This window comes from Podarcis bocagei (assembly GCF_964188305.1).
Source record: "Podarcis bocagei genome assembly, chromosome: 15".
In the NCBI taxonomy this organism is placed as follows: Eukaryota; Metazoa; Chordata; class Lepidosauria; order Squamata; family Lacertidae; genus Podarcis; species Podarcis bocagei.
The window spans coordinates 4,163,525-4,182,557 of record NC_138141.1 but is presented as its reverse complement, the minus strand read 5'-3'; the positions used below and the strand labels follow the sequence as shown (position 1 = coordinate 4,182,557).

The following is a 19,033-nucleotide window of genomic DNA, read 5'->3' as shown; positions in this document are numbered from 1 at the left end:
CCGGGAGGATTGCTCTTTCAGAGCTCTGCCATCACCAGCGATCTCCGGCATTGAATGTGTTGGTCTCGTGTGGGGCACCAAGGAGAGCTTGGCTGTCTGGCTGGTGTACCGACCACCCAGCACATCTGCAGCCACCCTGTCAGATCTGCTGGAGGTGGTGGCGGGCTGGGCCTTGGAGTTCCCAAACCTACTGGTTTTGGGAGACTTCAACGTCCATGCCGATGCCGCTCCCTCCTCACAGGCTCTAGACCTAGTGACTTCCATGGCAACACTAGGGCTCTCCCAGTTTGTTTTGGGCCCCACTCATCAAGCAGGCCACACGTTGGATCTGATCTTTGGGGCTGGCATAGATGTGATCATGCTCCCCGCTGTGAAAGTGCCATGGTCTGATCACTACGCTTTAAAAGCCAAGATTGACTTCCCGCTCCTCCCCGGCTCGGGTGGCGAACCTATTTGGGCTCGTCCGCGAAAACTGATGGATCCTGATAGATTCCGACAAGCCTTGCGGAACCCTGCTCCTCCTGGCGACTCATTAGATGACCTTGTTGAGGACTGGAATAACCGGCTCTTGGCAGCCATTGATGAGATCGCGCCTAAGCGCCCTCTGCGACCCCGTCGAAACCGGGCCCCTTGGTTTACTGAGGAGCTCCGGAAAATGAAGCGGGATCTCAGACGGCTAGAGCGAGTATGGCGACGGACTCGTGACGGAGCCTCAAGAACATCTTATAGGACGCTTATGAAAGCCTATGAGATGGCTATGAAAGCTGCTAAGAAATCTTACTTTGCAGCTTCCATTGCATCCGCTAGCTCTCGCCCGGCACAACTTTTTAGAATAATTAGGTCAATAACGTCCTTAGGAGGACAACCAAATTTAAGCACAAATTCGACCCACAGCTGTGAGGCATTCGCGAGCTTTTTTGCGGAGAAAGTCCTGTTGCTCCGCCGTGACCTCCCTGCCAATTTAGATACAGTGACTGAACTGGAGGCCCCTCGACTGACTTCAGGTCCAGTGTTGGACCATTTCGATCGGATACTCCCTACTGATGTGGATAGATTCCTCCAAGTTGGTAGGCCCACCACCTGCCTCCTTGATCCGTGCCCGTCTTGGCTGATTAGGGAGTGTCCAGATGTTGCGCGGACCCCCCTGGTTGAAATTATCAATTTGTCCCTTGACACGGGGACATTCCCAGGGGAACTGAAGGAAGCAGTGGTGCGTCCACTCTTAAAGAAAACTTCATTAGATCCCTTAGACCTATCCAATTACCGCCCAGTTTCAAATCTTCCATACCTGGGTAAGGTAATTGAGAGAGCGGTTGCTGAACAGCTTGGTAGGTTTCTGGAGGAAACATCGGCATTAGATCCATTTCAGTCCGGTTTCCGTCCTGGTTTTGGGACGGAGACGGCTCTGGTTGCCCTAACAGATGATATCCGTAGACAACTGGATCGAGGCGGGTCAGGACTGCTGATCCTTTTAGATTTGTCAGCAGCCTTTGACATGGTCGATCATGATCTTCTGGACCATCGCCTTGCAGACGTGGGGATACAGGGCATAGCCCGTAACTGGTTGTGCTCTTTTATCTCTGGTCGGGGACAGAGGGTGGCACTGGGGAGGGAAATGTCGTCACGCCACTCCTTGGTGTGTGGAGTGCCGCAGGGCGCAATTCTCTCCCCAATGCTTTTTAACATCTTTATGCGCCCTCTTGCCCAGATTATCCGGAGCTTTGGGCTGGGCTGTCATCAATATGCTGATGACACTCAGCTCTATCTACTGATGGATGGCCACACCAACTCGGCCCCTTACACACTGACCAGATGCTTGGAAGCTGTGGCTGGATGGTTTCGTGGGAGCCGATTGAAACTAAATCCTTCGAAGACAGAGGTCCTATGGCTAGGTCGGGATAGCATGGGGATGAGGGACCAACTCCCTTCTCTTGCGGGGGCCCAATTAGTGCCATTGCCTTCCGTTAAGAGTTTGGGTGTAATCCTTGACGCCTCCCTTTCCATGGAGGCGCAAGTCACAGCAACAGCCAAGGCGACATTTTTCCACCTTCGCCGCATCAAGCAGTTGGTCCCTTACCTTTCCCGCCCCGACCTGGCCACAGTGATCCATGCGACAGTCATCTCCAGGCTTGACTACTGTAACTCGCTCTACGCGGGGCTGCCCTTGAAGCTGTCCCAGAAACTCCAGCGGGTACAGAATGCTGCAGCGAGGCTCCTCACAGGGTCTCTGCCATGGGAGCATATTCATCCAGTGCTTTTCAAGCTGCACTGGCTCCCGGTAGAGTACAGGGTCAGATTTAAGGTGCTGCTTTTGACCTTTAAAGCCCTTCACGGCCTAGGACCCTCGTACCTACGGGACCGCCTCGCCTGGTATGCCCCACGGAGAGCCTCAAGGTCCATAAATAACAACACCCTAGTGGTCCCAGGCCCTAAGGAAGTTAGATTGGCTTCAACCAGAGCCAGGGCCTTTTCAGCACTGGCCCCAACTTGGTGGAACGCTCTGTCTCATGAGACCAGGGCCCTGCAGGATCTGATCTCTTTCGGCAGGGCCTGTAAGACAGAGTTGTTCCGCCTGGCCTTTGGCTTGGAGCCAATTTGATTCCCTCCGCCCCCTTTTTCTTTTTTCTTTTCCTTCTCCTGCAATGAGGCTCCATTTTAATATTTTAATGTTCCATTATTTTAATGTTGTATTTTATTTTTGTTTTTAAGTTGTAATCACTCATCTTGTTTTTATTATTGCTTGTAAGCCGCTCTGAGCCCGGCCTTGGCTGGGGAGGGCGGGGTATAAATAAAAAATTATTATTATTATTATTATTATTATTATTATTATTATTATTATTATTATTATTATTTTTTAAGCTAAAAGTGAACCCCAGGTAGCAGTTTGGAGTTAAAGGTAGGACTCCAGTTGTTGTTGGTCCCAACTCAGTCTCAGCTAGAATGGTCGATGGTCAGGCATGATGGGAGGTGTTGCTCAGGAACATCTGGAGAACCACAAGCACTCCAGCCCCACTTTAATCAATCTTCTCCTTCCTAGTGCCCTCCACATGTTTTGGGCAGCTTGCATCATCCCTGACAATGGTGTGTGCTGCCTGGGGCTGGTGGGAACAGTACCTTCAAAACACCTAGAGGGCACCAGGTTGGGGAAGGTGGAGTTAATCAAATACGCCCCCCCCCCCGTTTTTGGATCAATTCAGATATGTACTATCTGCAGACAAGCAATTTCTAAAAACAAACAAACACTGTTTTTACTTGTAAAAACTGCAAGTGGCAGGTGGCATTTTAGAAGAAATATTGCCCCTACTTCTACAAACACAGGACGAGAATGCCTCTGCTAAGATGGCACTTGCTGCAGCATAGGCAGACACCAAAAGCAATGTGAGCATGTGTTTTTTCTTCAAAACTATTGCAGTCATATGCAAATGTAGACAGATTTAATCAGTGGTGGCTGGTTCATTAGCGGAAATGGGGCAATGCCCCGTCAACCTCAGCCTGTTCTCAGCCAGCCCCTTGCCTGTCTTCCTACTGCCAACCAGGACAGCAGGTGGCCCTGCCTGGAAGCTTGCTCCTCATTCTCAGTTTTGCCCATTGTAAAACTCAGAAGGGAGGAGAATGGGGACAAAATGACACTGCCTGTCAGTGGCCCAGGCTCCACCTACTGTTGGTCTCCCTGTCCTAAAAGTCCTAGTGAGCACCGGTCACTACTGGATTTAATTTTTAAAACTGATTTGATCAAGTAAGATTTGTGTATCCTGGATCCAGAGAGAGAGGAGCGGTAGACAGTGGAAGGCAATTGCCATAAAGCCTGAAGGCATGACTTGTGCCAAAAAAACCACAGCGGATACACAATGGAGAGTGACAATTGGACAAAGCTCCCTGGGACATATTCGCCACACGTTTACAGATACATCTGTCTCCTTCAATACATGCAGCTGAAAGTGCAAAATGTGTCCCCAGTAAGTTCAACAGTGGGGAGAAACTCACATGAAAACTTACTTCTTGGCTATCTTGCTCCGTTTAGCCTGGGAGAAGCTCTCCAACTGGAGAGATTCGTGGGTAAGAAAGGCCACTGCCAAGTGAAAGTAATTATTCCACAGCTGTGGAGGAGAGGAAGAACATGGTTGAAACACTGCACAGGACAGATGTCACAAGTCTCAGACCTTGAGCAGGGAAGAGGAAACTGTCAGGGCAGCCATATGCCGCTTAAGCACAGCTCCCATCATTCCCAACCAGCGGTCATGCTGTTTGAGTATATTGGTTTATAGCTGATTGCGAGTGTGCTGATAATGTAAGGATATGCTTGAGTGGAACTGAGCAGCATTTTAGTTGTAATTAAATTGTGTTTATTGTTGTGTAGGGGCTTGGAAATATAAAGGGATTGGCTTGTTCAGCTGAGTGATTGGTGGGCCAAAAAGAGCAAGTTATTTTTTTCCTTTTGCCTAGTTGTTAATGGCATTATTTTAAAAAGTTGATATTTCAGTTGTTATTCTTTTGTGGATTTGTTATTTACATTGTGCTAAAATGTGGGGCTTCCACTGTATTTCTTTAGAATCAATTCTCATGTATATCCAGAGGTGGATTTAGGGCAGGGCGACTGGTTTCCCCACACAGGGCGCAGGGGCCACGGGGCACCTTCCCGTCTCCTTCCGAAAGCCTAGTTAGCACTTACCCAGCTTTGGGAAAGAGGCAGGGGGGGCTCTAGCCCCCTGCCAGAGCCTCACACCTCCTTCCCAAAGCATGGTGCTTCCCTTAGTTTTGGAGAGGGGAGGGCTGGAGGGCATTAGATTTTGGCCTTGCACAGGGGGCCATATTACCAAGGTCCGGCCTTGTGTATATTGATTTTTTCCTGATGTTTAAGAGGATACTCCATTTAGCTGTTATTGAGTTAAGAGTCAGTGTGGTGTAGTGGTTAGATTGCTGGACCTGTGAGAAAAGAGTTCAAATCTCCACTTGGTCATAAAGCTCACTAGGTGGTCTTGGACCAGTCGCTGTCTCTCAGCTTAACCTGCCACATGGGACTGTTCTGCTAATAATATGAGGAGGGGTGGAGCCCCTTGGAGGAAAGAAGGGGTATAAATGTGGTAATAATAAATAAAATAATCATGGTTTTCCATTATGCGGACTTTTCCTGGTATTTTTTTATATTAGATCTTTAAATTTATGAAGTTTTAAAATAAGTTATATCCTGCTTTAAACACACACACACAGAGATGTATATGCATAGAAACTGTCTAAATAAATACAATATAAAAATACACATTTTGCTATGTTTTTGAGCTGAAAACTGTATCACAAAAGTTAGAGGTATGAAATCAGAACTAGAATTGTAGAGTTGAAAGGGACCACAAGGGTCATCCAGTCCAGTGTTTCCCAACCTTGGGTATTCAGCTGTTTTCGGACTACAATTCCCATCATCCCTGACCACTTGCTAGCTAGGGATGATGGGAGACCCAAGGTTAGTCTAACTCCCTGCAATGCAGGAATCTTTTGCCCAATGTGGGGTTGAACCCACAACCCTAAGATTAGGGTACCAGCTGTTCAAAGTCATGTATTGGTCTGGGAGGTGTGAATTAGGTCAGTCCCATTTAAAGATCTGGACAAATCAAAGTTTTCCTCCATCCCTACCTTCAGGCAGGTGTTTCTTTCTGAGCCAAACAGCTAAATATCATCCAACCTTTCAACCTTGGCACCTTTTTTTGATTGAGAATCCAATTTCAAATGGCCATCGCCAACATCTTTTACAAGAGGTGTTTGCAGGTTCAGACTTTTAGCATTCATGATCAAAGCAGGACTGCATTTCATCCTTACCTGTAGTTCAAAGCTTGCCTGATCGAGAAAGAAACGGTTGAGCACAGAGGTGTATTGGTTTATGGCTCGGAGGAAAATCCTGGAAAAGTAAAGTCCGTACAAATGAGAAAATGTCAAAAAAAAAGGCTCAAATCTCTCGCCCATCCTGGTAAAAAAAAAAAAAAAGGTGGCGGCCCACATGGCACTTGCAAGATATTTGATGTGATTTGCCTCACACATTTTCCCAAGTAATGGTGTCAATCAGTCATTTTTATTTATTTATTAAAGGATTCATATACTCTTATAAAATATCAGTGTAGCATGCACAACCTGCTCACATTGCTCACCAACCCCACCTACCCCCCACCCTCCAGCTGAACGTCTAACCCCCCTGCGGCAATTCCACCTCCACCACCAAGTGCGGCAAACCCCCTCTGCACACTCCATAATCACCATGGGTCAACTTGTAGTTTTTGTGTGAGGTAAAACTTTGATACCTGGGACACTCAGGCAGATGAACATGTAACAAAGATTTATTATGTAGAACAAAGCTGGAAAAACAAATGCTGTTTCAGGAGATAAAGTTATTTCAGGGAACAGTTAACTTACTAATAATTATATCAAATCTAGTGGATATTTCAGGCTTCTAAATAAGGTAGTAAATGCACAACTTCTTTTAAACTTCAGTTGCTTATTTTAAGTTATTACTCCTCAGATGTTACGGGTTTCTAGACTAGATGGTAAAGACTCTGCATATTTCCAGTTATTTCACTTCAGTTTTTAACTTAGTTGTTGTGTAGATGTTACAGCATAATACGTTGGTTCTTAAAGAAGGTGGAACCTCCATTCTGTTCCCCAAACTCTTCTCACGCCCGCTCCTGAGGTACCTCTAGAAGTATAACAGACCCAGGATCTCCCCCCCCCCCTTGTGACTGGATTTGGATTCTTCTCTTCCTAGAAGATCTCTCCCCTCCTGACGACATGAGACCCAAGGAGACGGTGTCCTCACAGCTTCTCCTTCTCCAACTCAGCCCCCCAGTTCACTCCTCTCTGAATACTCTCCCAAGACTCCACACCATGTCTTCCTATCTAAGCTATGAGGCCCCTTTCTCTAGCTGGAGATATTTTCCTCAGAGTGGCTGTCGCACACAGACCAGAACTGACTATCCCTGACTCTCCTTCTCTCTCTTAATCCACCTCCCCATCTGAATCCTCTCTCTCAAACGGCTCCTTTTATTCTCCCTCCCAAAGCGCTGGCTCCACCCCCCTCTTGGTAGCCAATCAGGGAGAGGCTCCAGCCCTCTGGTGGAATTCTGAGGCACTGCATCACCAGACTCTGGCCTGGCTCAGCTGTCCATCACACCATCTTTCAGTGGGGATAATCATGCTGCTTTTCACCTCACCCCCCACCCCACTGGCTCACAGCTCCTTCAAGCCCCACATATACTCACAGCTCTCCTATGCCCCTCCATCCCTGCCTTACTCAAACCTCTGTGAGATATATGAGAGTATTCTTAAGTCCAGGTTAAATCTTTAAGCATTTCTAACATGGCTTCTATGAATGTGAAAAAAGTCACAGCTTTATGCGCTGCACTAAACAAATAAATTAAAGCCCCATGTTCCCATCTTGTGGGGGGGGGGGGAACGACGACGACGTCTAAATCAAGTATGGGAACAGACTTTTTACCTGCTCTGTGTCATGGTCATGACCATCCAGTCATTTGCATAGACATTCTTGCCAATCAGATCCTTAAACATGATGAAGGTTTCCATCAAGAAATCCTATAAAGCAAAGAAAACAATAAAAAAGAATGAAGGGAGTTATATAAGCCCAGCATCTATACCAGCGGACAAATTCCTGTACATCTCAAAAGAATCGAGATGAGTCCAAATCCAGGAAAAGACATTGTGATAGCAAATCTAGGGAAAGATGTCCTGTAAATCTCTAGGTTTTATTCCACAGGCCTGTCTTTCGGTCGAAAATAACAAAATCACTTTTTAATAGTAGTGACATGCTTGTTGTTATGATGGGCTGGTCAATGTGCAGGAAAAAGAGCTTGTGTACTTCAAGGTCCCCCAGGGAGATGCAGTGTGTGGGCTTTGTGGATACATTTATGTGTACTTAGGTGGTGGGGCCTGCAGCAAAATGTTGCAGCATGGAGTGCTTCTGTTCAGTATTCTGGTCAGCTGCCCAAGCTCCTATACAGGACAGTCCATTTTATTTCTCAACCCCAAGGACCTCAGAACAGCCAGTCCCTCTCAGCCAAAACTACACAAGAGTGTTGCGAGGGTAAAGGGAATGGGACCCTATACACTACCCTCAGCAATTTGCCACAAAAGAAGATTTTTAAAAAGTCAAAGATTTTGCACTGCAAACTAAACTGGATTTCATGCCATTAGGAAAAGTGACTGTCTTCAAAATAAGTTCTGCTTAGAGTAGCCTCACTGAAACGAATGAACCTAAGTTAGTCACGTCCATTAATTGCAAGGGGCCTATTCTGAATATGACTAACACTGGATACTACTCAGAGACTCCAACAGTAGTAGGGACACTCCCTGTAGTAAACTGTCAATTTTGAAATAAATCAAAAGACAGCTGGCTGCCTTTGCCTACTCCGTGCCAACACAGGAAGATCACAAAAAGTCTCCATTGCGCTCCTTAAGATCCCCAGAGCAAGGGCACACCAAGCAGGATGCCTGTAAAAAGGGGAGGGTTGTCTCCCAACACTGCCAAGCACCACACATTTGCAAAGGTCACACAGCTGTGTTCCAGCATGCTCCCCTGCTCAACGCCAAACATGGGACCAGGAAGGTGCCCGCCTCCTGCCAAGCAATTTCCCAATATTCCTTGGTCCGAGAACCAAGGAGGAAAGAGGAAATTGCCGCCTTATCTGTGGGCACTGCACATCTGTGGGTCAAAACTCTTCAGTCAGGTCAGAGTCAAACATCTGCACTGCCACTGGGAAATTGTGGCGCATTGGGAAAATGTTTGCTTGGTTTTAAAAACGCAGTGGAGGTGGGGCTGTGCATTGGTCCATAACATGAGAACCTCAGCCAATTTCCCAGCCCTGACTCCTCTCCCCTTGGGTATGTGGGCATAGGCACTTGGGCAGGCACCATGCCAGGCCATTAGAGGAATATCAGGCCTGTGTGCGCCTCCCTTAGATGTGTGCATCTAGCCAGCACAATCTGAGAGCTTATATTCCTTGACTGGAGAGAAGGACTGCACGGGAAGGCAAGAGGCCCCCACAAGCCCCTCACCCCCAATTCCCTCAAACAGCCTGGCATGTGTATATGGAGTGAGCATGTGGGGGGCGGGAAGAGAAAGGTTCTACTAGGCCCTATAGCATAGGGGTGTGTGTGTGTGTGTGTGTGTGTGTGTGTGTGTGTGTGCATGCATGCATTGGGGGGGGGGATGCAGTTTCTACCTGACCTTCAGGAATCAAGACACGAGAGCCATCTTCAGAAATCTAAAGGGCTGTCACATGAAAGATGAAGCAAACTTGCTTTCTCCTGCTCTGGAGGGTAAGAACCAAAACAATGGATTCAAGTACAGTGGTACCTCGCAAGACGAACGCCTCGCAAGACGGAAAACCCGCTAGACGAAAGGGTTTTCCGTTTTGAAGGTGCTTCGCAAGACGAATTTCCCTATGGGCTTGCTTCGCAAGACGACAGCCCATAGGGAAATATCCGGGACAGCGGGGAAGCGCAGCGCGTCTTCCCCACTGTCCTCGGACCTCCTCCGAAGCCGGGCGGTGGGGCGGGAACGCCTCCTCCCGCCGCCGCCGGGCTTCGGAACGATGCTCCGAAGCCGGGCGGCGGGGAGGGAACACCTGCCCCCGCCGCCGGGCTTCGGAACGATGCTCCGAAGCCGGGCGGCGGGGAGGGAACACCTTCTGAAGGCGGGCGGGGGGCGAAAGTCTTTGTTCCCCCCTGCCTGCCTTCCCGGGAGAGCGGAGAAACACAGCACGTTTCTCCGCTGTCCCGGAGGGCTTTTGAAGGCAGGCGGGGGGGAGCAAAGACTTTCGCCCCCCGCCCGCCTTCAGAAGAGGTCCTGGACCTCTTCTGAAGGCGGGCGGGGGGCAAAAGTCTTTGTCCCCCCTGCCTGCCTTCCCAGGGGCTTTTCAATCGCCCCGGACAGCGGAGAAGTCCTCCGCTGTCCCGGGGCGATTTTAAAATGCCGCCCGCCAGCATTTTAAGATCGCCCGGACAGCGGAGAAGTCCTCCGCTGTCCTGGGGTTTTTTAAAATGCTGGGGGTGGGAAGAAAAGCCCTTGTCCCCCCCCCAGCCTTCAGAAGAGGTCCGGGGACAGACTGTCCCCGGACCTGGTCTGAAGGCGGTTTCCCTAGGAACGCATTAATTGATTTTCAATGCATTCCTATGGGAAACCGTGCTTCGCAAGACGAAAAACTCGCAAGACGAAGAGACTTGCGGAACGAATTAATTTCGTCTTGCGAGGCACCACTGTACAGGAATGGTGATTCCGACTAAACATCAGGAAGAACTCTTTGACAGCAAGAGCTGCTTGACAGCGGAACAGACTCCCTCACTGGATGTTTTTAAGCAGAGGTTGGATGGCCCTCTGTCACGGATGCATTACCTGAGATGCCTGCATTGCAGGGGGTTGGGCTAGATGACCCTCAGGGTCCCTTCCAACTCTACAACTCTATGGTCATCCCTCCTCCCCAAGCTACACCATTCACAGGTTCTGAACTGCACCCTCCTCCAATGCTTTTGCCTGGCTGGGGAAAGTCCTTGAACTGCGACAATGCTTTCTGCTTGCCTGGATGGAGGATGGGGAGTATTCAGTGCAGAAACCTTGCACTTTTGCAGCACTGCAATGTAGCCTACTGTTCAAAGTTAAGGGTCACACCAGCAGTTTTCTCCAGCCCCCCCCCCCGGCTGCACTCACAACTGCATTCAGCCCCTGGAAAGCTGCCTATGAGAGAATGCAGCAACTCTGATGGAGAAAAGTTCCTTTGTATACAGGGTACGTGTGTGTGGCTGGACCGAGCACACAGTGTCTGCTGTCAACATGCAGATCAACCAAAGGCCAGTCAACACAGTATGTTAAAAACATGACTACATCCAATGCATTGGTTGGCTCATTTTTAAAGAGCAGCCCAACAATAAGGCTGCTGTCAGTGTTTGAGAGAGACAGGGGGAGACAGTGGCTGGGAACTGTTTCTAAGACCATGAGTGGTTTATTCTATTTAATTCTGTTTGAATATCTTACATTTGTTTATTTTTTTGTTACTGTAGTCATGCTGATTTACCTTATGATTGGATCATGACATTGTTGTTCTTTGGACCTGTTTACATGATTTTGTATACTGTTTTTCTCTGCTTATTACTTTGTTCCCCACTAGTATTGAAAATATTCAGTAAAGAGCAAGCTATAAATACTGTAAATAAACAATAAATAAGCAAGACCGTAGATCCCAAGACAAGACACAGGGATCCTCATAAGGTGGTCATTCATTAAAAAGGTATATGGCTGGGATCAAAGCACTGCTACAGAACTGGAAAATGAAATTGTTTCAGAAGGATTAATGGGGATGGCTGCTTGCTAAGGGAAGTATTGCTAAGCCTTATCAAATCAATGCTTGATGTACAGAATTCCAGCTGACACAGGGCACCACAGAGATAAGAATTAACAGACTAATAATGTTAACCCGAAGACGTAGGGGACCCATGTCTGGACTAGAAGGCCTACAAGTGAATGTTTGTTAATTTTATATAGGAATGAAATTTTCCCAGAGATTTTTTTTAAAAAACCCTGTGTGAATATTGACTTGGTTACTATTATTTTACTGTGTCCAAGCTTGATTTGCAGAGTCAGCAAAGTGCATCTTGCCTTCCTGATAGAGTGAATTTCTTTCCCTGTCACATTGCCAGCAAAACAGCTTTTTTCAGAAAGCTGAGCTCAAAGCAACTAACAAAATCAAACGTTAAAAGCAAGTGTAAAAACAAGATTAGAATCTACACAAAATGATCAATAACATATAGAAAGAATAGATCCAGTTCAGCCCCACTAAAAGATAAGCAGAAAAGGAAGGTCAAGAGGCCTGGTGATGGTGACACTCATGCTTGCCTGGGGAGAGAATTCACAAAGAGGGAGCCACCACTGTTCTTGCGTTGTTACCCTCTGGGCCTCCCTTGGAGGCAGCACACAGATTAGGGCTTCAGCTGATTAATGAAGGATCTTGGTTAATGTGAGAAGAGCCAATCCTTGGGGTACTTGGTTCCTGAGTTGCATAATGTTTTATAGGTCAAAGCCAGCTTTGAATTTGGCTCAGAAACTAAATGGTCACTAGTGCTGTCTTCAAATGCAGCCCCGCATAAAACACATTGCAGTAATCTAATCTGGAGGCTACCGGAATGCGGACAACAGAAATTAGGCTATTCCTGTCCATATAGGGTCACAGCTGAGCCATTAGTCAAAGTGGATGGAAAGCACTCCATACCACCAAAGCAATCTGAGTCTTAACTAACAGTAATCCCGAAGTGCCCCCAGTACACACACACCTATTCCTTCATAAGCTATTATTATTGTTTTTTATTATTGCTAAAAATGGTGAACGAAGTAGACTGGACCTGGTGCCTGCCAGATGTTTTGGACTCAAAACGTTTCTTTCGAAATGGCCAACATTTAGTGGCTTGAGTTCAACTTTCCCCAACCTGATCCTCTCCAGTTGGACTCCAACTGCAACCAGCCCCAGCTAGCAGGGATGATGGGAGTTGGAGTCCAAATCATCTGGAGGGCACCAGGTTCCAGAAATCTGCTCTAGAATCATCACAGCTATTTAAGTCATGACTGGAGAAAGTACAGGCCACATGGCTGATTTAATGAACCATTCCCAGGTTCAAGACATGCCATGTATTGACGCTTCCAAAATGGTGACATCAATCAATTCAGCCTTTCTTCAAATGAAAATTGACCCAAGGAACTAAAGATTTATCACCTTGCTTAAGTGCAAAAGGATGAGCTAGACATTGGCCTCTCTGATCATGCTAATCCCTCACTGATGAAAGACAGCTGCTTGAAAAAGGTAGCTCTGCAAAACTTGCTTGGAGAGAATTTCTTAATCTGTAGTCACAATCCTATGCACACTGGCGAGGGAATAAGTCCCACTGGACTGAGTGAGGTTTTCCTGCCCAGGAAACATGGGGTTGTAGCCAACTGATTTCTACTCAGAGTAGACTCATTGAAATTAATGGCCTAACTGAACCAGATCTGTTAATTTCAATGAGTCTACTCTGAGTAGGACTGGAATCAGATACAACCCATGGGTAGGATCTGGATGTTACGCTGTTGATTTTTGTCTGTTCACCTGATCCGCACATGTGCACAAACACCACACAGCTCAAACATTCAGGAATTCCTGCTTCCTGCAGATGGCAACATTTCTCAGCAGATCTAGGGTGCTGGAATCAAAGGAACAACTGCCAAATGTTAACAGCTCCTCTTGACCAATATGCAATTGTTATAAATACCCATTAAGGAACTACCCTCGTCCCAACAGAACAAATGTAATCTGAGCTATTGCTAAAAGAAAGAGGCATATGAACATTTTAAGCAACTAAGAACATTCCAAGAAGAAAAGTGACTAATGGAAACAGAGAGGTGTGGCAAGTGTGACAACCTAGGTACAAATTTTGGTTGTCAGTCAAGACTGAAGCCTTGCAGGGGGTCTTCAGCTGATGGTGCAAGAAATGGCAGAAGGGGATTTAGGCTTCGCACCAGTACCCTGCTCTGGCTAAATAAGGAACTACAGGGAGAAAAGCAACATCAGCCAAGGAAACCTCCTTCTATCAATGGTCAGCACAGGTCAGACGACATACTTGACCAGTGAATGAAGGCTTCTGGGAAAGATTTGCTTGCTAGTCTGAGCAACAGGGAGACCTGCTTTGGTTGCAAATTAGTCTGCACACTCTGGCCAGGTCTGGAAGCAGGGCTATAAAAACAGTAATTCCAAAAGTGACTCTGCATTTGTCCTTGGTTGATTCCCCACCCTTCCCTTATTACTCCATTTTTTCTTAAAAAATAAAATCCTAACCTGTGTGGGAATAATGGGTGGGTGACCTGGAATTAGAATCATAGAATCATTGAGTTGGAAGGGACCCTGAGGATCATCTAGTCCAGCCCCCTCAATGCAGGAATAGGCAGCTGTCCCTTATGGGGATTAAACCTGCAACCTTGGCTTTATCACCACCAGGCTCTATCCAACTGAGCTATGGACATGTCTGACTGATACCTTTTATAAAATTGAGATTTGTAATTGGATTTTGTTGGTAACATGACCCGTATCTTGATTGTGGCAACTGTATGTTACTGCCACTGTGAGAAGTAATTTGCATCAAGTTACTTTTCTTTTTTGGGACGCGGGTGGCGCTGTGGGTTAAACCACAGAGCTTAGGACTTGCCGATCAGAAGGTCAGCGGTTCGAATCCCCCCGATGGGGTGAGCTCCCGTTGCTCGGTCCCTGCTCCTGCCAACCTAGCAGTTCGAAAGCACGTCAAAGTGCAAGTAGATCAATAGGTACCACTCCGGCAGGAAGGTAAACAGCGTTTCCGTGTGCTGCTCTGGTTCGCCAGAAGCGGCTTAGTCATGCTGACCACATGACCTCGAAGCTGTACGCCGGCTCCCTCGGCCAGTAAAGCGAGATGAGCACCGCAAACCCAGAATCGGCCACGACTGGACCTAATGGTCAGGGGTCCCTTTACCTTTACCTTTTACTTTTCTTCTTACACCTTACAGCTTGACTTGATTGCAAGTCCTGGGGCTACTAAAAAGATTTCAATTGTTAAGGCTGTGTGAGATTTAGTATGAAACTGGCTTGCAGTGTGGTATAGTAGTTCTTCAACAAGGACCAGGATTCCAGTCCCTACTTAGCCATGATCTCACTGGGCGACCTTGGCTCAGTCTCTCAGCCTAACCGACTGAATGGGTTTGTTGGGATGGTAAAACAGGGAGGTGGAGAACGGCATATACCACTTTGAGCTCCTTGGAAGAAAGGTGGGATATAAATTCAATGCTAAACAAATAAAAAGGGCTCCAATGAATTTTTAAAACTGGTTTCTTGGCCAAAATACTTATATATGGTATATACAGTCATGCTGGCTGTGTCTGATGGGAGTGGTAGTGCAAAACAGCTGGAGGGCACCAAGTTGGGGAAGAGCGATATAAGGCAACTTTTAATAGTGCCTGATGGGAAAGTGAACCCAAACATTACAGTTGACTTGAAGGGCAAATGTTGGGAGCCAAACTCATCAGATATATTTGTAAATGGTTGCAATAAAACCCTCCTCGGCAGCCTTTGAGTTTTCCCAAGTGAGCTTCCCACACGGTTTTCTAAGACCTTCTACGCTAAAGGAGCTTTTGAGTAACTCGAGCTGAATGCGGAAATTCTGAAATGAAAACCACTTTTAAGATCTGAATGGCCTGGGGATTTGGTTGCAAACGGATCACATGGCCTTACAGTAATAAACACACAACTTCATTTTCTGGAAGCCAACCCTGATGGCTCAAAATTTGCCAGCTTCCCATCAGACCAAATAAAGTCAAAGCCCTTCGAGCTCTTGGCAGAGCTCCACAGTGGAAGAGACAGAACGCCACTCCCAGTTTCTCCCTCCACCCAGTGAACATAAACATATGCCAGTCTCCAAACTGCTCTCCTTACTGGTTTTTCCATGCCACAGTGATCAGGCCCTGAGCCAGCCAAAGACTGAATGAAAGATACCCCAAAGGATCAGGAGGCAGGAAAGGAAGACCAGTATTAAACCAGAGAATGAAATCAGTCGTATTTGCGTAAAGCATTTTGCAGAGTTTATTTTGTTTCTGCTAGTTGTGCGAGAGGGGCTAGAAACACAAGAAGCTGCCTTCCTTATACAGGCTATTTATCCATCTAGCTCAGCACTGTCTGCTCTGACTGGCAGCATCTGTCTAAGGTCTTTCCAACCAGGGCTGAGTCTGGTACCTTCTGCTATTGCCTGCCCCGTTCTTGGCCTTTGGAAATCTTATTCAGCTATGCCTCCTGGTTCCTGTAATTTCAACAGGTGTGACTCACATACTTTCAAAGCATATTTACATAACTTTAATGGATTAGAAACCTGACTTTAATCTTTTTTCTATTTGTTTAAAGAAACCTGAGATTCTTAAGCAGTTAAACTCAACCAACCACCACACTGTGTATCTCTTAGAAAATATGCACCTCTGATCACAACTCAGGGTGCTGCACAGAGGAAAAGGACCCAGTTTTCAAAAGACAAAGATTAGAGACCCACTACGCGTGAGCTTCGTAACATCCTCCTCCCACATCAAAATGCAGTCAGACTTACAATAAGATCTTGTCTGGTTTTGAACGTGCTGATGTAGTGGGTATAATGGGAGTCGTCCATTTGTCTCAGGATGGCCGTCATGCAGGCGACAAAGCTACCCTGCAAACAAAAACAAAGCCTTTGTCAAATGAGCACATGTGAGCAGATGAAGTGACTGAAAATGGGATGAGGTTCTGTTTGTGGGCTTCACAAAAGCATCAAGTTGCTGGGTAAGATGGAGCTTTCATTTGATCCAGCAGGGCTCTTTTTAAGATGTGGAGTGATACAAGTCAGTTCTCAAAGCTGATTGGGGGGAAAGATAGGGTGGGGGAAGAAAATGCAAACCATTCACCACCCCAAACACTTGGTCAACATCGGCCTTCACCACCCTGGGGCCCTATAGATGTTTGGACGAGAATTCTCCATCAACTTTGGCCAGCACTGTGCTAGCAGGGGTTGATGAGAGTTGAAGCTCAAACGTCTGTATGGGGCCTGGCTGGTGAAGCTGCTCTGCAGACATACAGAACGTCCCCAGCAGTTTCTGTTCTGCCAAGGCTTACTTTTGTAGCCACTTTTAGGTTTGTTGGTTTTTTCTAGCATGTGTTGTAACTTTGCCTCTTGAAAACTCAAAACTGTTGTCCAGGCCCCACAACTGTGTTATGAGAAGTTACCTGAGACATGTGGTCTCTTGGAAATCCAGTGACTTACTTAGTTTTGTGGGAGGTGCGGAGATAAGTATACATAGGAGGAATGCAGCTTACCTGGTACTGGGGCTGAATACCTGCACTCAGATGTCTCAAAGAACCATGGTTTATCGTAATGGAAACAAGTGGACTCACCTGCTCCCCCAGCCTCCTTGGAGAAGGTCAGACAAACTGTTTAGTACTAACTATGGTTTGTTTGAAACAGCCAACTTCAACAATGGCTTCTGAGGTGTTTTTTTAAAAAAATAAAACCAAACATAGTTAAGATTAACCACAGTTTAGGGCTAAGCTGCAATGCAAGGATAGGTTTCTCTCCATGATAAACCACAGCTTATTGTGACATCTGAATGCAGCTGCCAGTTCCAGGCTCAGTATCATGGCTTAGCCACGGGGGCTATGACTCACATATGTCGCTCCCCCTGCCCTCTTCACATGTTCTGATTCTCTCACACAGTTAGTCTGCAATAACTGTAACTTGTCACAAAACCTGAAATTGGTAAACTAAGCTTACCATGAACCATAGGTTGCTTCCTACCCAGGATTGGGACCCATGTCAAACTATAGATTCCAATTCCGTTCTGGGACAACTGTGCTTTGTGCCGACCAATTTGCAGTTGCAATCGAAATTATTCGACCCTCATTGCAAATTGGGTTTATTATCAAAATTTACAGACTGTCAGCTGTTTGCAATGAGCAAATCAAACAAAAGCAATTCAAAAAGCTCAACATAACGGATGCTTCAAGTGGTTCCCCCAAATTCAGCTGAAAATGCATCTCTAGTCTCACTATTATTTAACCCCTTCATGGCAAACATCTTTAGTACTTAGCAGAGTAGCCTTTAGCTGCTATGACCTGCTGCAAATGAGACAGCGGCTTCCGGCAGCGTTCCTGAGGAATATGAGCCCATTCCTCATGAGCAATGGCCTCCAGTTCAGCAACATTCTTGGGTCTGCATGCTGGAACCACCTTCTTCAAATCCCACCAGAGATTTTCTATGGGGCTCAAGTCAGGTGACTGTGATGGCTACTGTAGAACCTTCCAGGACTTCTTCTGCAACCAAGCCTTGTAGGAATTTGAGGGATGCTTGGGATCATTGTCCTGCTGGAAGATCCAATGACACCCAAGCTTCAGCTTCCTCACAGATGGCATTACATTTCCTCCTAGGATTTCCTGATACTTCAATGAATCCATCCTGCCTTCCACATGCTGCAAGTTTCCAGTGCCAGAGGATGCAAAGCAGTGCCAGAGCATCATCGAGCCACCACCATGCTTCACTGAAGGCTGAGTGTTCTCTTCTGCATAGGCTTCATTCTTCTTCCTCCAGATATAGTGCTGATTCATGGGGCAGAAATGTTCCAATTTTGTTTCTTTGCTCCACAGAACAGAACCTCTGTGGTTTCTTTGGCTTATTTATCTGATTTTGAGCATGCTGGAGCCGACTTTTCTTGTGCTTTTGGGTCGGTAGTGGTGCACGTCTTGGAGTTCTGGGATGGAAACTATCTGCATTTAGTACGCACCTCCCTGTGCTCACTGAAACCTCAGTGCCTGCTGCCATCAAATCTTGCTGCAGTTCTTTTGCAGTCACGCGGGGTTTTTCCCCAGCCTGCCTTCTCAGAAGTTTGGTTGCCGCCACAGATAACTTCCTTTTTCTGCCTCATCCAAGTAGTGTAACCACTATTCCTTTAACTTTGAACTTGCAAACTATGCTTCCAACGGTGTCTCTAGTGCCTTTGCTATCTTCTTGTATCCTGCTCCTTGTTTGTGAAGGGCGATGATCTCTTCTCGTACCTTCTTGGACCATTCTCTTGACAGCCATATTTCTAACATGCAGCCAAATCTGACACTTAGCAAACCCCTAGCCACCTCAGGTATCTCATGTGTTCCAGCTCAAGCACATCAGGTGTGCTTGAGAAAACACCTGTTGTATTTGTGCTGTTGTGAGAAATTCTATTTAGGGGGTTGAATAATAGTGAGACTGGAGAAGTCAGCATAAGTTGAATTTTCAGCTGAATTTGGAGAAACCACTTAAAGCATGCATTGTGTTGAACTATTTCAATTGCTTTTGTTTGATTTGCTCATTGCAAACATCTGAAAGTCTGTAAATTTTGATAATAAACCTGATTTGCAATGGGGTTGAATGATTTCAATTGCAACAATATATGCCACAGGAAACTCTACCAGAAAGGGAAGGAAGGTAGGGAGAGTGTGAGCCCAAGGTATGT

The 19,033-nt window shown here is 46.6% G+C and overlaps 1 protein-coding gene across 2 annotated transcripts in view; it reads right to left on the bottom strand.

The window, feature by feature from the left end:
• Positions 1 to 19,033, bottom strand: part of DOCK5 (dedicator of cytokinesis 5) — a 150,362-nt gene that overhangs the window by 34,286 nt on the left and 97,043 nt on the right. For both annotated transcript variants that reach the window (XM_081171581.1, XM_081171580.1), the window contains exons 28-31: positions 16,129 to 16,227; positions 7,475 to 7,569; positions 5,809 to 5,887; positions 3,997 to 4,097 (exon numbers count right to left, since the gene is read on the bottom strand). In XM_081171581.1, coding sequence (XP_081027707.1) covers positions 3,997 to 4,097; positions 5,809 to 5,887; positions 7,475 to 7,569; positions 16,129 to 16,227 — 374 coding nt within the window. The remainder of the gene's footprint in view (positions 1 to 3,996; positions 4,098 to 5,808; positions 5,888 to 7,474; positions 7,570 to 16,128; positions 16,228 to 19,033) is intronic.